The sequence below is a fragment of the Hipposideros armiger genome, unplaced genomic scaffold (genome assembly GCF_001890085.2).
Source record: "Hipposideros armiger isolate ML-2016 unplaced genomic scaffold, ASM189008v1 scaffold_185, whole genome shotgun sequence".
Lineage (NCBI taxonomy): Eukaryota > Metazoa > Chordata > Mammalia > Chiroptera > Hipposideridae > Hipposideros > Hipposideros armiger.
In genome coordinates, this window is record NW_017731535.1 from 53,270 (window position 1) to 79,039 (window position 25,770).

The 25,770-nt window shown below is 47.3% G+C and overlaps 1 protein-coding gene across 1 annotated transcript in view; it reads right to left on the bottom strand.

The window, feature by feature from the left end:
- CSMD1 (CUB and Sushi multiple domains 1) overlaps positions 1–25,770 on the bottom strand; it is a 1,699,370-nt gene that overhangs the window by 53,056 nt on the left and 1,620,544 nt on the right. The window contains exons 49-53 of the mRNA XM_019652695.1: positions 15,161–15,334; positions 13,575–13,748; positions 6,025–6,213; positions 3,281–3,454; positions 2,551–2,733 (exon numbers count right to left, since the gene is read on the bottom strand). Coding sequence (XP_019508240.1) covers positions 2,551–2,733; positions 3,281–3,454; positions 6,025–6,213; positions 13,575–13,748; positions 15,161–15,334 — 894 coding nt within the window. The remainder of the gene's footprint in view (positions 1–2,550; positions 2,734–3,280; positions 3,455–6,024; positions 6,214–13,574; positions 13,749–15,160; positions 15,335–25,770) is intronic.

Sequence of the window (25,770 nt, forward strand, 5' to 3'; positions counted from 1 at the left end):
GTATTTTCAGCTCCACAGTTTACATTTGACTTGTTTATTATTTTCATTTCTCTGTTGAGATTCGCTGTTTATGACTCTAACTTACTTTAAGTCATTTACCATATTTTTAAAAGCTACTTTCAGTCCTTGTGGGTTATTTATAATATTTAGGTCATCTCAAGCTCAATTTCTATTGTTTGGCATTTTGTTCATTCTGAGTTGTGCATATTTAGTAATTTTTTATCGTATGCTGGACATTGTGGAGGGAGTGTTTTATGGAGTATGTAATTTCTTTGAAAGTGTTGGGCTTTGTTCTGGTGGGCTTTTAAATTAGTTGTATAGCTTTTGGGTCCTGCCATCAGTTTCATGCTTTCTTAGAGGAGATCTAATCAGTCCTAGTCCTAACGTGTGTTTGTTCTTAGTTCTGGCATGGCTTCCTTACTTAGGGAGAGGTACCTGTTCAGAACGATGGGCTTTCTGGGCCTCCATGAAATGTCCGGCATGCACAACGAGAGCTCTGACTGCGGTGCGTCCCAGTGAGGTGTGGCTGCTAGTATCAGGCGTCTACCACCAGCTCTGCAGCAGCAGCTCTTTGCATCACTTACAAGCATCACCTGTGCTTGTCAGCCTAGCCCTCAGCCGAGTTCCTCAGTGAACACCCACCCAGACTTATGGGCTCTTCCATATGCAGCTCCTCCTCCTTGCATGCCCTACACTGCACAGATCATTTCAGTATCCCACACGATGTCTACTTCATCACTCGCCACGCCCGCTTTGCCACCTGGGTTCTGCTTTCCTGCTTCACAGTGTGAAAATATACATAATCCTGGGGGGGGGCAGGTACGGCGCTCACCTCATTAATTTGTTTTCTTCTAAGAAACAAAGTCACATCCTATCGGTTGTTTAATAACTACGATAATTGCCTCATATATTTCATAAAGTTTTATAGTTGTTTTCAGTAAGAAGGCTAACCTAGTACCATTTAATATGTCATGAATTGAAGTGAGAGTCTTATTAACTTTTATGATGTTCAAATATATTCTGAACCAACAATTCACAGGTATAGTCTCGAGGGAAAACGTTAAATTGGATGCAGCCGTAGATTCTAAAAGTCATACACTGAGGCGCGATATTGCAGACTGAGAACACTCTGGCCTTGGTGAGAAAGAGATGTTGTCATGCAAATTTTAATATTTAAATCTGTACACAATGGGAGGGAAGTGAGAAAATAGTGTCTGAGTGAAAAAAACTATACTAATTTACAGTCACATGCTTCAGTCAACAAAAAGTCATAATCCTGAAATTCATAGCTGCAGGTGACATTTTCCCACTACTATGTATTTGGTCATATTTAATTTAAGTCAACTTCTGTGAGCTTAATGTTCAGTTTATACTAACTTGATTGTCAATAGGCAATTTGAAGTAAAAACTTTTCTTGGGTTATAATATTTAGATATATAGATATATATCTAAATATAGATATATAATTAATCTCCAAGATTATCTTTGCCTCTGAGTGAGACTATATATACACACATATATAGAATTGTCTTACTTATACATATACAATTTTATATTATGTAAATTATATATAATATAGTTAGATTAGATACAATATAGCTATATTAGATACATATATTATTTTCTATTTATGAATAAAGCATGTATGACAAAATAAGAGGTACAAGGAGAGAGGGCATAAGAGAGTAGAAAAGTGAAGATTAAGAAAACTTGATTTATATTTCTGGTATTGATTTTGTGTGAGCTTACTCCAGGTGACCAAATTACATAAAAATGTTTCATGCATATAAAAATAGATATTTAATAAATGTATATAACCATTTTAGTCTCAAAAAGTAAGCAAGAGAACTTTGCATGCACACAGTTCGTATCATTTGGAGTCTTATCTGTCTGAATTGTAAATTTGTAATTTTTGGGACGCTAACCAAATCCATGGTGTCTCAGCTCACTTTGCGAAGGCGGCATGGCCACTATGTGACGCGGCCTCTGTAAAGCAATCAGGATGTTTTCACTGTTATTATTGGGGTATCCCACCATTTCCTACTATAGCTCTCCCATGTTAAAATAAAATACGTTCACTCCAAAATATTACACACAGAATCACCCTGATTCTTCTGCAGCGCCATGCTCTGGACAAGGCCGCCAGTGGACTGGAATACCAGGGGGGCTGAGAGCTATTCTAGTGGCACAAACTCCATCAGTGACTCACATGCTCTTTAGCTCAGCGATTCACCACAAGCACCACAGAACGACGCAAAGTCACATGGTGCTGTGGCCAGGACGAGCAGAAACCTCCTGAGGTTATGAACTTCCAGAGGGTAAGAATGGATGACATGTGATCTTTGGAACAGTCAGGCTACCTCCATATAGTCGGTTATGCTTTTTAATGATCCTCTTATACATTTTTTTGGGGGGGGGAGAGGGAGAGAATAGCTTCATTGTACACACAGTCCAAAGCTCTCGGATTTCTGTGGAATATTGCTGGTCATTTTAGAATGAATTACATGGTTTTAACTGTCAGGGTTGCCTTTCAGGCGTGAATGGACTCACCTTCACACACAGGCTGCAGCCCCGACCAGGACCCATTGAGCAGGCAGGTCCGCTCCGGGGAGCCCCTGAGCTGGTACCCCATTTCACAGGAGAAGCGCAGGAGGCTCTTGGCTTTGAATTCATGTCCAAGCCGAGAGCCATGGGCTGGGGTCCCCGGGTCACCACAAAATCCAGGATTATTTCCTATTTAACATAAACACATGTGGCAACGTGGTTACACTTGTTTGAAACGGAGCTGTTCAGTGCTATTGGAAGCGTCTTCGTGGACAGTTAAGGGGAGACAGGGGCCAAGCGTGTTGGGAATGAAATAAGCAAACAAAAAAAATCCAATGAGAGATTTGATCCTTCTCAATTATGTCCAGAGTTGCCAATTCACTGAACTTTATTTATTGAAGAAACAGTCATGGAAGAATGGAGATGACCAAGTTTTTCAAGGGAGATCAATGTAATGATTGATTACAGAGACAGAAGAGACGTGGGAGAATTGAGAGGAAGGACAGAAAAGGAATAAAGAGCAAACAGGGACAAACTGAACCAAAGCAAGCGCGCGTCCCAGCCAGGGTGACAGAAACTTCTGGACGCCTGCAGGAGGCAGTGGGAAGGGGCAGGTATTTCACGGTGATGATGACATATAATAGCAGCATATTTGGTAATGGAATAACATCAGCTTCAAAACAATTGTACTCCTGTACAGCGTTTCAGATAGCGACCGAATTGAGGCGCCGCTCACCCGAGCAGTGCGGCGGGGCGCCACTCCAGTGGCTGTCCTCTTGGCAAGCCCTCGTGCTGTTGCCCATGAGAGTCCGGGTCCCTCTGCAGGAGTAGTGGACCGTGGCCCCGTATGTGAACAGCTCCCCGGTGAGGATGGCGTTGGCAGGGACCCCCGGGTGCCCACACGATATCGCTTAAGAAAAAAAATAGAACAAGTGAGTAAATGATTCCTGCTGAACTACTTTGCACTGGTACGTCTCCCACCCGTACAGATGCCTCCTAGTCATAAAAAGCACCTAAATATACCCTGTACCCTATATCCCCATCACATGGAATGCCAATTTCCTGCTGATGCCTCCTCCACCCCACATATTTATAATATATATGAAGACAAAGAGAGGTTCTGTCAATGAAGACTTCTTTTTCAATTTTAAATTAAGGTAGCTTTGCTTAAGGGGCACGGTTTTTATTTAGGCTTTCAAAGAGAAAGTCACTTTAGGTAAAGTTTTTGCATCTGCCCATAACTGTTACCCAAATAAGCAGCATTATTTAAAGTGTAAGACATTAACTCAGATCCATCAAAACTATTTGCACTATTTCTTCAGTTAATGTAACAATCATATACTTTGCTTGGGGGGGAAAAAACCTTGCTTACTCTCCTAGTTCACGTATGTAGGAAAACAATTCTAACAATTTTGCTCTGAATAACTGGCAGTCTAAAATGTATAAGTCACTATTAATAATAATAATACATGAGCCATTGATTTGTTCCTCAAATTATTCTATAAAATAATCTGAGTATTCCCATTCATTTTCTTACCATTATACCAAATCAGGCCCATAATTTATTCATAAACTATCCCGTAAAAAGACATATTCTGGAATACAGATTAATATAAGATAAGGAAGGTTTCGCTCTCCCTTTCTGTAAAGTCCCTAATTAGGGCTAACAAGGGCAAATTTTATGCTACGTGCAAACAGCTAACTGGACTCAAGTTACCAACAAGTTATTCAAAGCCCGCTGATTTCCCATCCTAGAGTAATAGCTTTTGGTCTCTGGTGGCTCTAAAGTGGTATCATCCAGAAACCTGGCTTGAAATGGCTGAAAGGCATTTAGCCCTTACAGAGGTGCTGTCTTCATTCACTGGTCAACAACACAGCCATTCATTGGAGAACACGATTTGATCCAGAATAGAGTCCTAAAAGGATGCTAATTTGAGCTGACCCAGTGAAATGGTTAGTAATGACCAGTTCCAGGAAAAATAAAACAGAGAAAAAAATCGGTGAAACAATATAACAGCAAAAGGAGAGAAGAGGCTTAGCTGCCATAGGGCCTGAGAAAGCAGACCGCTCCCCTGGGGACATGTAATTCCAATCACTAACGGCAACCCGTGGTGGGAGCTGGTCCCTTAAGAAAACCAGAGCCAGTGAAAAGCTAGTTCCTGGAGATTTGGAGCACATGGGCATCATTATAAAAGCTAATGCAATTCTCGCACGGGCCAGGGAAGGCTGCAAAGAGATCTTGGGGAGAAAAAGAAAAGCAAGCAAACAAACAAATTTCTCTGAAAAAAATCCCACATGTGAAGGCAGAGAAAACCAGATAGCAGATAAAATGTGATGAAGATCACATAATACATTTACAGATGCATACTTTTGATGTGTCATATGAAGTTGTGTATTTGTTTTTGAAAACTGTTGCTCTTTTCTCTATGAAATCGACTGTGTCATTACATTTAGAACTACAGGTGAACTTCCATGCAGATTGGAAGGGGTTATAAAGGACACTGGTGGGCAGGAGAAGTCTCCAGCACCAACCCATTCTGAAAATGTACGGAGATGCAGCAATTTCAAGTGGTAAAAAGGACTAGCACTTTTTATTTTTCAGGAAGTGCAATTCATAATGTAATTGTTATTTCCCGCTTTCCTTATGCACACAGAATGAATACTAAGACGACGAGATTTTTAAGGATTGTTTCGTTTCTGATTTTTAAAAGGCCGAGGAGAGTAACCCCTTTCCCTAAATTTCAGACTGTCTTTTAACAAGATGATTCTCTTTGAGCTCAAGGACGACATATTTTTCAAGTGAAGGAAAATAAGACTAGAACTCTTTGGGTTAAAAAAAAAAGTGTTCTTGTTAATCTACATGGTCTAAAATGATAATAATGTTTTAGGGGGGGCCCTAATGGGGATACATTATTTTGTCACCTAGAAAAGCACCTCCACTCTTCAGGGAAAAATGCCTTCCCCTGATTTGAACGTACGGGAAGTTACTATCAAGGTCCCATCGTTTTTATTGTATTTACTACTGAAGGAACCAGCAGTGCTCATGAGACCCAAATTAGATCCCTCAAAACATTCCATCCTTCTGGCCACAGACACGAGGTCCACAGGTGGGAACCCCACACCAGGGCTCTTGGCCAATATTCCTGCACCTGGGGCCAGGCAGCGTGAAGCTGACAGGTGTGGGTGTGTGGTGATGAGGCCTCCATGTGTGGCTTGTGCAGACTGAGCCCATGTGCTGGGCTGCAGCAGAAGACAAGCCGTGATACACAGAAACTGAGAGAGGAATCCCAGGGCTCCCACTGTTCTCCCCCTTGAACTAGTTGGAGTTCTAGTTTGTGATTTCTGGACAATGTAGAAAGATATCACGGTAACTAATGCCATTTGTGATTGGGGGTGTTGGGGGCAGACCTTTTCCAGTACTTGGAAAAAGACCGCATTGTTCTATTGATGTCACGAGAATCCACAGTAACCGTCACTTACCCAGACACTTAGGTAAAGAGCGATCCCACAGGCCGTTGGCCATGCAGGTGAGCGCGGAGGAACCCAGCAGGTAGAAGCCCTTCTTGCAGTGATACATGACGCTCTTCCCATAGACAAAGCTCTCGGGGAAGCTCTGCTGCCCGTGGCGGATGGCGTTGGCCACGAAGCCCGGATCCGAGCAGTTGACCACTGGAAACGAGAACACGTGACATGGGATTTAGGCCCAGACAGATGGGAAGGAAGGAAGTGCCTCATCTTAGAAAGCTCGTCACACAGCAACCTCAGAGCCGAGGCTGATCAACTCCACTCTCTTGACGGTCGAAATCTCCTTACTGCTTCCGGCCCCAGTGCTTAAAAAAATGTCAAGCAATAAATCAGCCGCTGTAGCAATTTTAACAACGTGAGGCTAATCTCTAACTATTTCCTGATAGTAGGCTGCTTCAATGTGAAGTCTAAAATTAGCTTTCTTGGTTGAGTTTTTGTTATGGGAACATAAACCTAGAACCTGCTGATGTCAGCGTAGCTTAGATGTTCTGACTCAAGTGTGGTATTTTAGGACCCTCTGAAACACAGTCATTGATGCATCCGTCCCCCCTTACTGACCACCATTGATGCTTCCACTGTGTGCTTAATTCCTGTTATATACGGAATGCAATTAAACCCGGCAATTCTTCCATCCACACTCCATAGAAATGTAAATTGAGCCGCCTCTGATGTAAGCCACCCCTTCCCCTCCAGAAGGAGCCAAATTGCTGCAGGGCAGGCTCTGCAACCTGAGAGGCCCTCCAGGGGCCTGAGTGGCTGCTGGCATGGGGGGCATTGCAGCTGCGAAGGGAACAAACAGCCCCTGACTATCTCCTGCTTTGACCCCCCACCCGTGAGTGAGGCAGCTGCTGGCAAGCTGCACCCTCCAGATATTTCTGGCCCAGAAAGCCAGCTGCAGTGCACCTAAGTGTCAGGCAGGCGAGGCGGTCCCTGGGTGGCTGGTCCCAGCAGTGGAAGGCACCCTCCCCCATCCCTGCACTGGATTTCCTCTCTGGACTAAGGAGGAAGGCCTGGGCAGAAGAGAGGGGTTCAACGATCCCTCTGAGTGCCTTGGAACAATATTCTGTGGTTTTTTAAAACAACTCTGAGTTTAGAGAAGAGAGACTCAACCTCTTTTGGTTAAAAAAAAAACAAACCAAAAAAACAAACAAACAAAAAAACCAAACACGTTGATGGAGCACAGGCAGATATTTTTCAGGCTTCATAGCTCATTGCATCCACAATAAGATTGCAGCCAAACCCACTGAAATAACAGAAAGTCTAATAACCATGAAAGGTTACTTATTCATAAGACCCGTAGACCATGCACGGGCCCCTCCAGCTCATGGAGCTGCAGGTCAGCCCCGGACGCAGGAGCAGGTTCCTGGTGAGTCACCTGCATGGGCAGCGATGCCAGAGACTGCTGTGTTCACGCGGGGGGCTTATCCTCCCGGGAGATGGGCCACGAGCGGTCTCAGACTCTCCTCCGCGCGAGAGCAGAGGCGCCCAGTAGGGATGCGAGTGGCAGGCCCGGGGCCTTACTGAGCACGTGGCCGGACGCCCAGCAGGTCAGAAGTAAGAGACAGGCATCGCTGGCAGAGAAGCCCTTCCCTTTGCAGGCCCAGAAATGGAATGTTCTCTGAGTTTCCACAGCCGGAGGAGGAGTCGAGAATACAGGAGTGTCATACCCAACTGCTCTGAAACCATGGGCCACACTTTTCCCTGATGGCCCCTCTGGCCCTCGGCTGAGTACGGGGTATAGAGACACGGACGTAGCTGTCAGTTTGGAAATAAAATGAAACAAAGCCATAGCGAGGAGCTGAAAACATCAGCAGAAGAACGTAGGAGACGATCTGGGTATTCTAATCCACGCACATCCCTGGGACGGTGCTTGTCAGCCCACCCCTCCCCTCTTCATCACATGCGTTTGAAAGAGCAGCTTTTATTTTTTTTATTTTTTTTTTATTTTTTTTTTAGCTGAGCCATCCTGCTACCTGTTGACAGCTCAGCGGCTGCTCAGCTCGGGCTGGACTCGAACCGCTGTTGCTCAGAGCTCAAACTCTTGCATAACAATTTTTGAAGGTATAAATTATAATTAATCAATAGTTAATAAAAACATACTCCTTTTTTAAAATGCAAAGATGTGAAATAGGTACAGGCCATTAGAGTATGAGAATACTAGGAAAATAGAGGGTGTTCAGAAAAAAAGTGTTTATACAAAAAAGCAGCATTCTCCCCAGTGCTTCTGAGTATTTTGCATCTGAGATTTCAGTATGAGTAACAAAAAGCCACAGAGAGAGGATACTTGGTCTTTTGACTGAGTCCCGCCTACTACAGAGAGGTAGCGGGTACACGCGTCACAGCGCGTTTCATTTCAGCCGAAACCTACGCAGATGGAAACCTGAAGCCATTTCCTACTCTAGTGTCAAGTGCAGAGTTTTTACACTTCGTTCTTAAGTGAGCTTCTGAAACGTCTGTGTCCAAGCACTGACAGTCTTACTTTACACTTAAACACTGATCAGCTCACCCGTCTCAGCGAACAGAAGTAATTCTGACATTCCATTGAAGAAACGGCCAGTTGGTCCACATTTTAGTATTATGTGTGCAGCCACCACTTCAGTAGTTTCCTTAATTATGTTCATGTAATTTTAAATCACCTCTTCTTTTTAAAACACAAACATGCACGCAGAGTGGCTTTCACGCACACACACATGTGCACACACATGCCCGCACATGCAAGCGCACACACACACACACACCTAAGGAGCTTAGGCATTTAGTCCACGCATGTGGGCCATGAGATGGGATTGATGCCTCGGGAAGTGAGTGGTGATGGGCTTGTCCAACGTCACACTGTGAGGACCCCACCCCGTCGTCCCGAGTCCCAGAGCAGCGCCCTTTGCTCATCTCAGATAAGTTCACGTACTTCTGCAAACTTCTTCATGTGGGGACAACCCAGGCCACCCCCAGTCAGGGCACAGCTTCCCAAACCTGGAGTAACCAAATGGCAGGTGGTCCACCTCATCCCTCTGGGGAAGGCTGACATTAGATGTGCCTTCTTTCGTGCATTAATTACCAAATGTCCACCTCAGCAGGCCGAGCGCTTCCCGACACTCTGCATGTGTCACTTTTAGATTTCTGGAGTTTCCCTTCCAGAAGGACCCACTGGGGCATGGGCCCTGAGGCGCGTGCCCAGGTCTCAAGGGCTCTCAACTGCCTACAGCACGTGTATTTTTAGGGAGTTTGCTTCCATTTTTTTTTTTTTTACAAGAAGGATATATCTTTCATCACTGAAAGCATGTGTGAAGCTGAATCCTCATTAAACTGAGTGGAGCACTTACAAGGCTCTGGACGACACAGATCTAATCCTGCGATTTCAATACAAAGGAGAAACGGCTTTGTCTTTAGTGTTGTCAAGACGAGCCTGCGTGGAGTTTTACTGTGTGGACCGAGTGCAGCTGGAAGGATTCCGCCCTCGGTCACCGTCTTTCAACCCACATGGCTCGCCTCGTTTCATTGAGGAAGGCAGACAAAACGAAGCTACTGTCAGCTGTGGTTATTAAAGCAAAAAACACCACCTGCAAACAGCCTAGGAAATGGCACGGGCCAGTGATCTGACGTGTATAATTGTCCCCCATAATCATCATGTGGGTCCTCCGGCTTCGTCTGGAATCAACCCCGAGTCTGCGCTAGGCCTCACAGTGTTTCCGAACGCCACCGAGGTTTGCTGAGGGGAAGCGAGGACCGAGAATTGCTGATTCCAGAGCAGGGGTCCGGCTCCTCCCCCCGCAGAGCTTTACTGCTGAGGCCAGAAGCACTGTCCCCACGTGACAGCAGCCTGGGGCACTGGGGTGTCCCCAACGAGCAGGTGCTCCCCACATTCCACGGCACGACCCTTCACATTATACTACGGACATTTTATAGTGGAAAACAAATGCTTTGTGACAAAATTTGTGGAAAATAACTTACATGTGGGGAAATATAGAAGTTATTCTCATCAATGGTCTATCTTTATGTGAAAAGTGGGTCACTCACCTGTGAATGCAGCCAGGTTTGTGTAGGGTCAATTAATTAAAAGTGTCAAAGAATCCTAGTCACAGACAAAGTTTCAGTCTAAAATTCTACCTTCTCCTATCAGGTTAGAAATACAGGAGCAATTCCAGACAATATTTCTCTTTAATTATTTGAAAACTTTTAGGACAATTTTAAGCATCTTGAAAGATACCCAAGGCACACACTTGATTTTTTAGGCGCAAAAGAAGAGCCTTTTCAACAAATGGTGCCTGAACAACTGAATATCCATAGGCCAATAACATAAAAAAAAAGAAAAAAAAAAAGAAAACCTTGACCTAAACCTCATACTTTATACAAAAATTGACATTAAATGGAGTACCAACTTAAAACACAGAAAAAGGAAAAGTACACTTAAAAAATACATATACAGGAACATATCTTGCAGACCTGGGTCTAGGCAAAGTGTTGTTGGAGTTGACATGGAAACCATGAGGAAAAGTGACAAATGCAAAGCTTTTGCTGCTCCAGGGACCCTGTGAAGAGGATGAACAGACGAGCTACAGGCTGGCAGCAAGGATCTGTCAGTTACAAACCCAACCAGTGCCTCGCATAAAGACTATACAAAGAACTCTTAAAATCAACACTGGAAACTGAACAACCAAAACCCAAACACCTTAAATCTACGTAACTTTGCTAACAATTGTCATCCCGATAAACTTCAATTTAAAACAAAAACAAACACACACACAAAAAATCAAACCATCTCATTAGGGTATAGGCAAAAGAAATGAACAGACATGCCACCGAGAGGGGCACAGATGGCACGGAAGCCCGTGGAAAGATGTGCAGCGTCCTCAGCCATCGGGAACGCGCAGTCACACCACGAGGGGCCATCCCTGCACATCTGCCGGAATGGCTGCAGTCGGCACATGGCGGCGACGCCGGAGGCGGGGTTGGGCGGGGGGCGTTAGGAACAACGCAGTGGGAATGTGAACTGGGGCGGCCACCCCGGGAAAGATCCTGCCGGTTTCTTATACAAGGAGACGTGCAAATTCCCTAGGAATCAGCCGTTCCACTCTGGGCCTTTCTTTCCAGAGAAATGGAAATTTAGGATTGCACAAAATCCCACACGTGAAGGTTCACAGCAGCATCACCTGTAACGGCAAAACCGTGGAAACGGCCCAGACGCCCTTCCTGGGTGAGTGGCTAGCACACTGTGGCACAGCCATACCAGGGAGCGCTGGTCAGTGGGAAGAAGCAACCAAAAATCCCCAAACCCCGAGGTATCCAGGCACAAGTTAGATGACTCCACAGAGACTCGTATAGGGCGGAAAAGCCCATACCCAGAGGTTACAAAGTGCATGGTCCTATTTATTTATATAACATCCTTCAAGTGTGACAACTGTAGAGATGGTCCCCGGATGGGGTTTCCAGGGGTGAAGGGTAGGGAAGGGGAGGCGGGTGTGGTCTTGAGTGGAAATGGGGTCCCCGGGGTACTGCTGCCCCGTCTGCCCACTCCCTGTCCCTGCCTGGGCTGGACCGGTACTCTGGTCTCGTACCACGTTGCCATCGGGGAGGTGGGTGAAGGGTGCACAGGGCCTCTGTGTTATGTCTACCTGCATGTCCACCTATAATTTTGTGTAATTACAAAATTGTTGACTCATGGCACAGAAAATGAGGGGGAAAACAAAACTTGACGGCATTTTATCCTGAGGAAAATAATGCACGAAACATATTCATTTTTTACATCCCATTTTAACATTTGGTCTATTTCCTAAATTTAAGTGTAATCTTAATATGTTTGAACTCCAATGAAAAGAATGAGAGATTATGAATTAAAGCAACTCCACAGCAGGGCTATCCTGGGAAAATGCTGTCATTAAAAAAAGAAGTTGTCTAGGGCCGGGTGAGTGGCTCAGTTGGTTAAGAGCTCGCTCTAGAGTTTGAGCGCTGAGCAACAGCAGTTCGATGCACAGCCCGAGCTGAGCTGCCAACAGGTGGCAGGATGGCTCAGCTAAAAAAAACAAAAAAAGTTGTCTGGATCAGGGTGCTTGTGATCTCCCAGACATCTCGGACTCAGAATTCAGAGAGCTGGACAGTCACTGAGGACCGTTTGGCACCCGGCAGGTGCCCGGCCCATCCTGGCGGCCCCTCTGCGACCCTCAGCTGGGCCGGGGTCCGCTCTGCCCGCCGAGCACAGCCCAGAGTCAGAGCCAGGTCTGCCGTGTTCCAAAGCCCGTGTGTCTAGTCGCTGACCTTCTGCTCGTTAAAACGCAACTGGATGCTGTCACCTGTAAACGTTCAACTGGCAAATTTGTTGACCTGTGTTCTAGTGGAGCGTTTTCTATCTCCCCTAATTCTTGCTGTGATGGCAACACCTACAGGGAAGAAGACGTGTTCACCCCAGCTCAGCTCACCAGACTTTCCCCTTGACTTTTAGAGTAAGTGGGGGGACAGAGGAAGTCATGGAGGAAGAAGAAAGCAGTTTAAGTGGAAAACGTAACTGCCCTCTCCCTTTTAAACCATGTTTAGGTAAAATGGAAGCTGCTCCCCCTTGGATGCTGGTGCTGAGGCACCCCGGGGACAAGCGCCCCTGTGCAGAGGCAAGGTCTGGCTGTGTCCCCAGGTCGCCCGGTCACCCCCAGCTGTCGCTTGGGCCCTGTGCTACAGCTGGGTGTGTGGAGCGGGTTTGAGGGGGGCCTTCGAGCAGCCCCCGAATGTCAGCCCCTAACAGTAGTGATTCACAGGGCGTGGGGGAGGGCTCTGACCTCGGGTTTGAGCTGAAGCCAGCACTCCAGAGCACGGCCCTGCCGTCACCCTATGGGCTGGTAGCCAGGTTTCACACAACTCCGGGTAAAATGGAATCGCGTGTGTTCCCATTCTGCTGTTGTGTCATGTGAACACAGCCCCCTCGGGGGCCCAGCGGGGAGTGGGTGGCTGTCGGAAGAGGGGAAATGCACATGTCTGGCTTTACTACCATCCTGCTGCCCCAAAAATCACTTTGCCTTCACACCAACGTATGACTCACCTTCTGTGAGGGGTGTTTTAATGAAAAGTAATTGAAGCAAAACCTTCAACATTATGAGCTCAAACATCTGGAAATACAGAAACCACGAAACAGAATTTTCCTGGAAATTCAGAGTTTAGCCTAGGTCGTGTGACAATTTTTAAAGACATGAATAAAAAACCTGGAGACTTAAAATCAATAAAAGCTTCTTAAATACATGCTAAGTCTAGACGCGGAAGGGCCAAAGAGGGTAAATTGAGGTGTAGGCGTGAACGAGTGAATGGAGGAACGAAAAAAGAAATGGAAGGTGTGCTGTCTTTTCGTGTAGAGAATCCTCGATTTTCCTTTTTCTTTTTTGATTGACTGTCCAGCAACAGGACACAGGGCACGGAGACGCGTGCAGTGTCCTCAGAAGCGCGTTCACAGCACACGGGGAAGCGCCAGGAGCCCTGCGCCCCCGGGAGGCGGCGCCCTGCGCCCCGCAGCCCGCCCCGGGCCCCCCTACCTCTGCAGGCGGGCAGAGCGCTGCTCCACTGGCCGCTGCTCCGGCACTGCGCGCGGGGCGCCCCCTGCAGCTCGTAGCCGGCACTGCAGGTGAAGTTGACCACGTCGTTCAGGTTGAACTCGCTGCCGCTGGTGAGCCCGTGGGCCGGGTTCCCAGGGTGCCCACACGTGATGGCTGCGGGGAAGACAGGGCCGTGTCAAGGTCAGGACACAGGCAGCCCTCGCTCCCGCTGGGAGGTCTTTACTTACAAACGCGCAGGTAAGTCGAATGCACGGAACGAGGGCTTTACAACCGAGCCGGCCCGGCACAGCTCGTGGGTAGAAGGGGCGCTGGGACAACGGACCACGGGCTGAGCCTGCAGGACTTGTTACAATTGTGGAAAGTAATCTACACCTGGGAAGTGTGCTTACTGCATCATAATAATTATTGTTTGTTACTCACGTTATGACAGAATATCAAGTCATTTTCAAATAAAGCAGTGAAAAACAAGAGATGCTAAAATTCTTGTATTAATTACGGGTTTTGAATATTTTCCCCTTTGTACACAACAGCTAATTTGGTGGGCTTCTCATTTAAATATGTTCTAGGGACTTGGCTGTAATTTAAATTGTGCATGCATTAATTATCCCCACATCAATTTAAACATCATGAAATAAGCAAAACAAAAAAAAGTGTGCAAGCTCAACGGTATTTTCTTTGACAATGCTTATTGTATGGTCCTTTGAAATGTAGCACTGTCATTATGTCATGCCCAAAATAACAGCGACACAAAGCACCAAGATAGCCTTCACTGGGCCTCTCCAAAGAAACACATTACAGTCATAAAACTGGTGTTTTTCTCCTCATTTATCTTGTCACCAATTTTTTCGTCTAAGTAAAGCTTTCACCCTTGAACCTTATACACCTGCCACTGCGCTTTCACAGACAATCCCTGTCACCACGCTATAGTCACATCAACAATCCCTTTGTTTAATTCACAGGGAAATAAAGAGTATGTTAGGGAGAACACAATTTGTTTACAACAAATTTTGTATTACCGGGTGCAATCTCCTCTAAAAATACTAGTCAATACTTATCTTTGAGGTTATAAAGCTTGAGGACAATCATGTCACACAATTTCCCCTCTTTCTACTGAAGCAAGGGCTGCTCACACAGCGGTACGCTTGCTGTGTCCATGATGGAAACAGCAGCCTCTCAGGAGCGGACAGGGCTGCGGCTATTTGGGGGCCTCTGCAGAGCCAGCCTGCAGTCAGACAGCATCTTCGCTGGCCCATGATTAGCTTCTGTTACCTTTCGATGAGTCAGGGACATGAATGCAGCCATCATCCCCCTGGAATCCACCCGAGATGAGTTAAGGAGCAAAGGAAGTGTGGGCAGGAGTCTAGGGGGGGCAGTGGAGGAGGCAGAATGGGGGGGTCTGCAAGGCACGGGGGTTCCCCAAGACCTCGGGGAGTGTGCCCACACTGTCTTTCGCAGGACAGCTGTCTGTCTGTTTTACTGTGAAGATGAGACATGTCTGTGCTCTGATTTAAACACAAGGAACGTGAGACTGAAGCACCCAGTGGCCTAGCCGACAGTGTACTCACCAACACACACTGGAGTCTGTCCAGACCACTTGTGGTCTTGCAAACATATCCGAACGGAGGTGCCCACGAGCCGGAAGCCAGGACTGCACTGATAAACCACAGTGTCCCTGTAGCTGAAGCCGTCTCCGCTGATGTGACCGTTCACGATCGGGTCTGGAGAACCGCAGTGGCCAGCTAAACACATAAGTAAAACCAACAAGAACATTTTGGAGAATCTGTCTTTTATAAACGTACTACATTCAAAATGTGTTGACCTTTACTGTCAAGGGAATAACAGCATTGGATGCACAATTTATTAGAATTTTCCCAATTTATATTATTTATTTGGTATTGTCTTTCTTTTTAGCTTGTTCATTTTTCTCAAGAATTGTGGGTAACACAACACTTCTAATAAGAAAGTGTTAACGGTATTTCCCCAATCATGGTTTCCCGCTTATTTCTTTTACTTATTTTCATTCTTGGAATTGTATGATATTTATCTTGTTATTCTGTATCCAAATAAAAGCCAAAAGAAAGGAAGATAACGTTGGGATGAATATGAGCAGGGTTTGTAACCGACTGGAGATGAGGAGGACAAGAATTTCTGGTGTGAGCGATTCCAGGGGATTATTAAACTATTTGTAACATTCCAAAGGAGGAACCACGATCAGAAATCAGTTCCATTGCAAGCCCGTGTGTCGGAATTGTGTTTGGACCAGTGTCCAGGTGAGGCTGGCCTGCAGTCAGCTGACGTCGCCATCTGCAGCTCAGAGGAGGGCGCCCTGAACACAGGGCAGACCGAGGAGAGACGCCGCCGAAGGCTCCACCTATAGTGGTGCTGGGCTGCTCCTGAAGAGGATGTTCAGCGGGGAAAGTGGAGGCCCACGGGTGAAGTCGGGGTGAACATTAATAGTTAGGAGGAGGTAAAGAGTGCTGACACAAAGGATCTGAAATGTGAGATGACTGGCAGACACAGTGTCCAATAAGCTTCAATAACAGACAGCTGACCAATGAGAAGGACCTTTAGAGGATTTTCTGGTTCCTCATGAGTTGAGGGATGGATTAGTGACAAAGATTCTTTACTTGACCAACTGTTATCAGGCTCCGGAACCTCCTCTCAGGCCATGTGTGCCCTTCTTTGTAAAATCCAGTTTTACCAAGAAGCCCTTTAGGTCTGTTTGGCAGGAACGCCCATCCTCATATCTGATCGTGTGTCTCATCCCCAGGTGAGGTCTGATCACCTGGCCTGCCTCCAGCAAGAATCCTGGGGTCAGTTTGGCCACGTTTCCTCTTAGTAATTTGCATTCACCGACCCCACGTTGCCCTTGGTGCAGCCCCTCTGGCCCCAGCTGCTTTCCCCCCATGGTCCCTATACCTACATGATGGTCCTCAGTAGTCAGCCTCACCCACGTCAACAAGTTCAGGGACACTGTTCTCTTTAACAGCAGCCGGACGCTGTGTGGACAGAGGAGCGCGAGGCTGGGTTCAGTCCTGCTCTGTCATCTCTGAGCCCCCCTTCACTCGCCATCCCTCCCCTTCCCTCCGTTCTGTCTCCTTCCTCTTTCCCTCTCTCCCCTTCCCTTCCTCCGTCTTTCCCTGCCCCCTCACCTCTCCTGCCCTCTGTCTTCCTTCCTCACCGTGATGGGAGGCACATCTTATTAAATCAACAAAACGGGAAGTCCTAGGAGGGACTGACATGGGAGCATCTGTGTTTCCCCTGGGTTTGGGGACACAAGAAGAGACACCGCTGTGGGTTCCTCCATTATCCACGCAGAACCTGAAACTTCCCTGGGGAGCCGGGACTCAGACTGGGGTGGGTGCAGAGGGCCCTGGTGTACTGTCCTGGGCGTCACTTCCAGGAGAGAGCCTTCCGCAAAGCAGAGAAAACTGCCCACGCATTGCCCCACAACTATTGGGCTTAACACCACCATTCTGGAAGGATCTAGAATGATCCTCCATTTCTGCGTAAGACAACGTGCAGCAGTGTTGTGTTCTCCTGGGTTTGAATTAAATCTATCGTCAGCAAGGTGACGTTGCAGAGGAGGGAGGGAGCAAATGAGATCTGTTTGAACAATATCCCTGCCTCAAGTTCATAAGAGGGCAGGTCAGAAAAGTCATGCTATACGTGGCTGGTTTTGTTGCCTTGGCAGTTTTTCCAAACAGCAGATCAATTAAGCTGATTCTGACCGAAGGTCAGCTCGCCTCCCCCACCCAGACCTGACACAGGCACCGAATGAGAGGCGCCGGCTGTCCTCAGGGCTGCGGAAGGGCGTCGGACGCCACGATGGCATCAGAGAACTGGCCACAGAGCGAGGGCTTAGCCGTTCCCAGGCCCTGCTTTGCGCATCGTTCCACCTGTAAGGAAAGCTGTATTATCATTTTTATTTGTAAACTGTTACTATATTTCGGTTATAATGTCCCAAATAGGGAATGTCTTTTAACAGTGTCCTCTAACGCTGGCTTAGGAGGGGTAAAATCCACCAAACAAATGCAGCTAAAACACAGGAGCGGTAGCAGGGTCGTCTGAGTGCACTGACTGTCACAGCAGCGGTCGCATCGCAGGTGTGACAGAAGCCAGGTGCCTGGAAGAGTCCTCTGTCCAAGTCTTCTGCAAACGGCCCCTCCAGTGAGATCTCAGGACAGAAAGGGGCCGAGGCCCCTCTGTGAACTCAGCCGATGGTCTGAAGTCCCCCGGGGGTGAGGACGGAGGGAGTCGCCCACTGCACTGTCACACACGCAGGGCAGCGTGCTGGGCCAGGCAAGTCCCCATGGTTCGTCCCCCCTGCGGGGTTGCAGCAGGACCAGCCTCTCCACGCGGCTGTTTCTAGAAGGTTTCTAAGCTCTATGCGCAGATGACCTGGTCTGTGTTGTAAAACAATTCTGAGACAGAGTTTGTTCCGTGCGTTGGCTTCTACGAGAGGGCACATCCTGAAACCCAGGGTCCTTCAGTCCCACGGCTCCTACTCCTGCTAATGATTCTACGTGTCCTTTCTAGAACGCAGCTACGTGAGGTGACATTTTAGACATGGAGTCTCATCTGTAGGGAGGGTTTCGCCAAAGCCTAGATGAGCTTTCAGAATCACTCTCACAGGGGATCTGCCCCTGACACTGCAACGAGCCAGGAGGACCGCAACCTAAGAAAAACCACCTTGGTTTTTACTGGTGACTTTTCCGACAGGGTGACACAGGTGACGCATGTCAGCAGATTCACCTACACATCGCAACAAATGCAGAGGTTGAACACTTCTAACTTTCAAGTACTTTCAAGTCACGTGGATTAGAACTTCCTACAATTATGCAGACTTGTACAATTTTAGAAATTGATGCTGTGATTTGGAAATTTAATCAAGTTCCATTTTCTTGCTCATTCTGTAGAAATGTACTGTGCCAGTGGAAATGTTGAACTCTGTGTTTCTCATGTTACAGGGGTGCCCTGCGCTGGACAGACCTGCAGCAGTGCCATTTGGTGTGGGGCCGGTGTTGTTAGTAGAGACTGAGTAATGATCTCTCATCATAAAGTCTCACACGTTCCCCGCTTAGAGTTCCCTCGTTTAAGGTCACCTTTGCACGGTGCCAGTTTGTATCGGTACTAAATATTGATCTGAGGATTAGAACCGAACAAATTTCTACATTTTTACAAAATCTACAAGTCAAATATTCAACCTTGGTATTTGCTTTCTGATTATTGGTACTTATTGCTGAAAATGAAACAAGGCGTGTAAACGCCCTGGGCCGTAGGAGAATTAGAAATGCAGTCTGCATTTACTTTGGGCTAAAGTCAGGAGTATTTGGCAATGAATTCTAAAAGCTTCCTGAATATTAACAAATGGTCAGAAATGTCAGATGGATCAGACCCGCTTATATTCTGGGGAAAACTCCTACTGGCATCAAGTGTCAGTAGATGTATTTAAGTGTCCAGATCTGTGCATATTAAAGGAATACATTTGAATACCAACAGCTGGGACTTTCTTTCTCTGAGTGCAATTTCTAGGGGCAACGCTGAGGGACTCTGAAGTCAGAGATAATGCAGTGTCACAGGAAGCAAGTGACTCTTTGCAAAGATGTGCCAGCATGGGGCTCGGGGCTCTGAGCCAGACAGCTGGCTGTGCTGATAGCAACAGCATTGGGGGCCGCCGGCCGCCCGGGGTGCAAGACACGTCTGTAAATGACACACCTTAGTCGGGGACCGTTGTTTTAAGCCTCACTGGATACAAAGAAAGCTTCAGGCCAGTCGGATGACTTGGGGTCCCTGAGGATTTCAGAATCTTTCATGTGTCCCTTTAGATGACGTCCCCAAACACAGCAGGCTTTCCACCTCCATCACGTTGCATGGGGCCCCTTTGTCTGCAGTTCCCTTCCCAGGCTAGTCTGCCAGAGCGAGCAGCCTCCACACACCTGAAAGGCATTACCGCCCTTGTGGACACGGCTCCCAGCTGCCCCCACTTCAGGCTTGCCTGTCATCGGAGGCTCCCTAGTACCAGCCGTTGATAATCCCCGAGGACTAGCTGCTTTGTTTTGTTCTGCTTTGAATTGAGCAGATAAAAATATAATCTTTCTTGCCTATTTTTTCTCCAGTATTGGACTGTGGGTTCTAAGAGCAGTGTCACATCCTAGACACCAGCTTTTAGCCCGTTCCTGCCCGAGAGGAGATGCCGGGAAAGCAGACAACGGTTTTCCCCGGTCACGTGGCCCCTCGTCCAGGCCCTCATTACCGCACGGGCACAAAGAGTCGCTGGTACCGGGACGCGCTGTGTTCAGGTCGCTCAGCCTCCCAAGGCACCGAGACCACTGCCTTGTTCCACGTCTATGCAGCCGCTTGTTCCTGTGACTCAGTTTCTGGGATGAATTTATTCCATGTTTACTTGTTGAAATTCCACCTGTTCATCAAGGCGGCTTCCTCTATGTCACCTCTTCTGGCAGAGGCTCACCCCCTCCCCGGGTTTCTGAAGCACTTTGTTTGGACCTCTCTCTTGTCAGTCATGAATCCCAACTCGTTATTAAAGGTGCTCGGTGTTTCTCCTATTTATCCCTGAGATTTTAAAGTGCTTAAAAAGGAGAGCCTAGCCTATTAACCTTCTCATCCTATGCAATATTTCTTGAGGAACCAAATGACTATCACTGGATAATATTCAGAAATACAGACGCACTCGTGGCTGGGAGGACACGGCGACATTGACCGCTGTCACTGGCACTGCGTGTGTAAAGTGTGATCACTAGGGCATGCTGCCTCCAAATACCACCTGGACAGCCTGAGTTTTACACTGAAGACTGGACAGCAAGGATCGGGGGCAGGGCAGCCTTGCTGCTCTGATGCCATCTTTCGCTGTGCTGAGCTTTAGCACACTAAGCTGTTTTATTCATTTTTTTTACAGGGATCTATGAGAAAATCAAGGCATTTGAATAATACTTTCCAATTTTATTTTCTAAGAACTATGAAAACATATGGTCCAACCACATTACTTTGAATGAGGTCATCTAACTGCTTTAGCCACATAAACAAAACATAAAATTCCATTTACCAAGAAATTCAACTCCTCAAAGGTCATTCCAGTGCAGCAAATGCAAACTTGTTTGAAATAACAGCAAAGTCTTCCAATACAACAAAGACAATGTTCTCCAAGTCTCGCGCTGTCTCTGGCCTCTTGAAGACGACAGACTAAGGAGGCAGCCGAGTGGGAGTGAATGCGTCACTATGTGCTGAGAATGCTGACCGATGTACATGGTGCCACAGACGAATGCAGGCTTCCACAACGGGAGGCCCGCGTTACAAGCGCACAGCTGTGTGGAGCCCGGGGGTGTGGGGTCCCAGGCACTTCCACCGGGGAGACAGACAGGAGAGTAACTCAGGAGCGTGCGGCTCACAAAACTTCCCTGAGGAATGAATTATAAACCTCCTGGAGGGCAGGTGTGGGGCATGTTCACAGAGCTCAGGTCTCCAGCCTAAAGAACGCTGCAGGGCGCAGGTGGTGAATGACGCACGTCCTTGGTAATTCACAGACCTCATGCGGGAATGACAGCAGTGATCAAGCGTGGGCAACACTTTCACAGTATGTGCTCGTGAGCACACACATAACTTTGCCCAACAATCAGCTACAGTGGCGTTTGCACACGGGGTTGTAGGCTTTCCTTTCTCCACCCTGTCTTGTGGGTTCGGCCTTGGAATTCAGATGGGGTCCTCCAAACACAGCACAGCTTCCGTTCTGGAATGTTCGGCACAGAACACCACTCTGCATCTCCTAGCACACAGCTCTGCTACAGTTAGCAGTCACAAGACGCACACGGTGACAAGGCTGTCCCCTCGTGCATGAGCCCTTCCTGCCTCATGACCTAGGAATCTAGCATTTTCTTCCCAGTTGGAAACCACTGGAAATAACCACAGCACTACAACTAGAAACATGGCCCATGTTCCACATGACAGGGAAGCAGCATCTCACGCCAAACATTGTTTCTAGTTGCCCTAAAACACACAAGAACCCTCAGCCAGAGCTTGCAGACAGGCTTTTGTCAGAGGGTTTGCATCATGATGGGAAGAATGTCGGAAGTGGAATCACGAAGCTCAGAGGCCAACAGAACTACGGGAACCCCGCCAGCGGGCAACTGCCTCCGGCAGGAAGTCTGCGTGGCATTTGGGGAGCTAACATGTTAAGCAAACAAGTACGGAGATAGCTCTTATAGTAAGTCTGGAAGCTTCTCTGTGCATGGTGCTGGCTAGTACACACCAACGAAAGGAAATGTGCACATGGATGTCGCTGGCAACTCTGGTCCTTGCCCTTGGCAGATATAGTTAATTTTATTTTTACTTCTTCTTTTTCTCACCAACTGAGCCTCTGATTAAGATGAATGGGCCTTAGCACAGGTCTTCATGGTTGGCACGACCCGTTAGTTGGGGCCGGCACTTAGATGGAAAACAATTTACCACAGCTGGCTTATTCCATCTTTTACCTAATAGCATTCTAAACGTCTGAAAAGTTGCTTCCTAACTTTTCTCTCAGCCAAACTGGGGATCACAAGTTTTCGAAACATTCCTCATCTATCGTGGTTACCAGGACCCTCACCACAGCCCACGGAAACAACTTCCCAGGACCGACGTGGTCCTTCGGGTGTGGACGTCCAGGGCAGGAGATGGGACGGGTCCCACTCAGCTAGCCTGGACAAGGCCGTACCCGAACCACCCAGTCCTTCTGTGTGCTATGGCTTCATAATCTCCTCATCATGCACATTTGAACTTATTTTATTTTTCATTTATTTTTCGAGGGAAACATTAATTCCATTTTGTTCTCACACATTTGGTCTATCATTCAAATTGAAGAGTTCCTGAATCTGTCATCAAAATATTAGCCCTCCTTCAAGATAGAGACAAATTTTGGAAAGGTCTAGACTCAGGGGAGAGAACCATGCAGCTGGGACCCTCCTTTCCAAATCACACCAACCCGACAGTCAATGCCATTTGTGTCAGTCCCTCAAGCAATTCCAAGGACTTAACATCCAGCCCGTATTCTGCACTCCTGATTATAAGAGTTATCGGAAAATCTTGACATACATCTCGCTGAACATTCAGAAACACATTTCTGAAGACTAGTTCTAAACACTTACCTAGGTATAGTGTCAAACAAACAAAGACGGGTCCAGACTTGCACGGTATCCTCTGCAACTATATTAGCTCTTCATAACGATGCATCGCCAAGATCTTACAAATAACATGTTTGATGATCGGCTCTGTGGATCATGAAATGAACAACTCCACAGTTTCTGAGAGCTAACTTCCTTCCGTTCTGTGTGAGAAACCACACCAGACATGCGTCTACCTCTAGGGCACTTCCTTTTAATAATGTCCCCAGGAACACTGCCAGTGAAAGCAGGCTCTTTCGAGTCCCCCAGCAAGCTTGGATGGAATCCTCTGGGGCAGGAGACTCACCTCCACTTGAGAGACTCCTCTTTTTTGGGGTTCTAGCTTCTAATATGAGAGTATCATTACATTACAATTCTCAACAGAAAAGACAAAATGAGGAGGAAATCTGCGTTACTTCTGTCCCTGTTATTTTAATACCAACTCCAGTGAGTGAAATTGCTTCTTATTTCCAACACGACCTACACCTGGTCCTCACCTCTCCGTGGTGTTCACTGCTTGTTCTTCATTGTCCCCAGCTCGGTGGCTCTGCCCTTCATGGTGCTGGCCTTCAATGGCGCTTCGTTCTCTTCAATACGCGCCAGGGTAGGTGCTTTGCTTGCAGATTGAGTTTATTGCAGACCATCTGGTGTAACTGTCTCTGTTTCCTCCGGTGAGTCCCCATTCCCTCCTCACTGAGGATTTGTTTCCCAAAGTCAGAGTTTCGGGGCTGTGTGGTTTTGCTGAGGGGCCGTGTCTTTCAGAGTTGAAGCCATGGGGTCATCTCCACTGCTTTCTGGACTTTTTGAAAATATCCTCACAGACTGCCTTCATTGTATTATAAGTCATTTTCCCTCCATGACTGTCTGGTTTACCCTCATAGGGTCCAGATGGGTCTAAAGGTCACCCAAGGCCATCTAGCTTGACGGAAACCCAGGGTGATTTTCCAGAGATCCATAACCATGGAAACAGATAAAGGTGCAATTCAAAAGACAAGAAACCAAGGGAAACAATAGCGAGATTGGTAAGTAAGAGGCCTGGCAGCGGGGGATTAAAGATGCAGTTAGCCACGCACAACCACGGGGCACAGAGCCCTCTGAGGCACACGCCTCGCGGTGCGGCGGACTCTAGTCCTGGGGTCTGGTTCCCTTCTACAATAGTTAAGCCGCAAGCCACAGTGCTCAGCGATCTGCGTCCCACTTCCTTCTGAGAGACAGTTACCGGAGAGGCAGTGCAGAATTGGCTCAGATCAACTGGTTCTGTCCCCAAAGCCACAATGTCTGTGTCCTGTACACAAACTGTCGAAGTTGAAATGCTGGTTTTGATATTTGTTGGCTTCGCAACGTTGGGTCAATTATTCATTGCTCCAAGGTTTTTCTTATCTACAAATAGAAGCAATGAGCCCTTCTATGTTCTAATGAAGATTCAATAAGATAAAATTCAAAAACGTCTTGTACATTTTTAGTCATCAATAAATAACATTGTTCAAAATCACTGTGTCTAAATGAGGCACGCAGCTAGCTCTTGGATTCTGGAGGTGACCCTGACCTGCTCCATCAAACGGCTGCCCGGGCTCTGGACTGGGGCCTCCTGCCCCCTTATCTTCTGAGCATGTTAGAATCTTCTCCGGCACGGACCTCGCCCCCTCTGCCTGCCTGCTGACCCTCCCACCCAGATTCCCTGTGTTGGGTCCAGTGGACAAGGACTCCTGCTGTGGCGTCCAGCCATCCGCAGCCTGTTATTCAGAAGAGATGCCCTTCTGGACTTCATGGACTATGAGCCTTCGCCCTTCAAGTCTCAGCGGCAGCTGGGAAACTGCACTTAACAACTTCTTAAGTATTTTTAAATACTAATACTACATTTATTACCCAATCTTTACTCATTGGTTTATAAACTCATGGCTACGTGTTATTTGTAATTCTTTTCTAATTGTTGTTTTTTCTTTTGAAAACAATTTTATTATTCCTGATATGCTGCATCCAAGTTCCACAACACCAATGATTATACACTGTAATCTGGACATTATTCTTCCTCTTTATTATCAGTTTCAATTCCTTCTCAATACTCCTTCCACAGCTTCTCAGACACCACAGCCCACTGAGGACAGGCGTTCAGGCGTCTCTGCCCAGGCAACTATTCAATATGCTCTGATTCTTTCTAATTCAAAGTCCTAACCTGCAGTCAGGCACCACAGAAAGGTAAAAGTGTATTTGGGATCAGTAAGACTCAGGCGGAACCCCTGTCTTATCAGGTATAGGAACTAAATGTGCCCCTCCCAGTCCCTAAGGCTACCTGCATCCCACAGTCATCACAAGGACCCGTGAGATAAGATGTTTTGGAAACAGGAAGGCCCTGACCAAATTTAATTTGCATTTCTTCTCATCATTGCAATGAGTAGCAGACCACCTGGCTCCCTCCCTTCCACAAGGACAAGTGTCACCGAGGTCAGCAGCCAGGAACCGCCCGAAGCACAGCTGCCCAAGGCGGGCGCCCAAGGCCCGCTTCCTAAGAACCCCTGGAAAGCACGGAACAGTCAGAGCGCGGTGACCACCCTCCGCAGCATGACACACGCCAGGATGGTCACACTTCATGGACTCTCCACGTTTGTGTCCAGCACACTGTGTCCGGGGGCCCTCGGCCATCTGCAGTAACGTGAAAGCAGTGGGTGTCACTGCATGGGGGAGGGGAAGAGCCTCTGTCTTTCTCTGGGGTCACTATTTACTTTCACCCTCTTCCTTCAAATTCCCTTGAGTGCACACAGCACATTTTTACTGTTCAGATGCCGCGGACCTGGCTTAGCTCCCGGCGCGGCCCTAGGCCACAGGGAGCCGGAGCACAGACTGTCCAGTTGCTGGGGCTTCCGCTGATCACATGCTGAGGTCACAGAGGGTTTGGAAGGGCTACAGGCAGTTGATGATTTTACAAACTACTTGGAGACCCGACAGGAGTGTCAGAAATCAGTGTACTTTTACCTGCTTATTTGACAATTTCCATACATTTATTCGGAAGGTTTTTCAATGGAAAA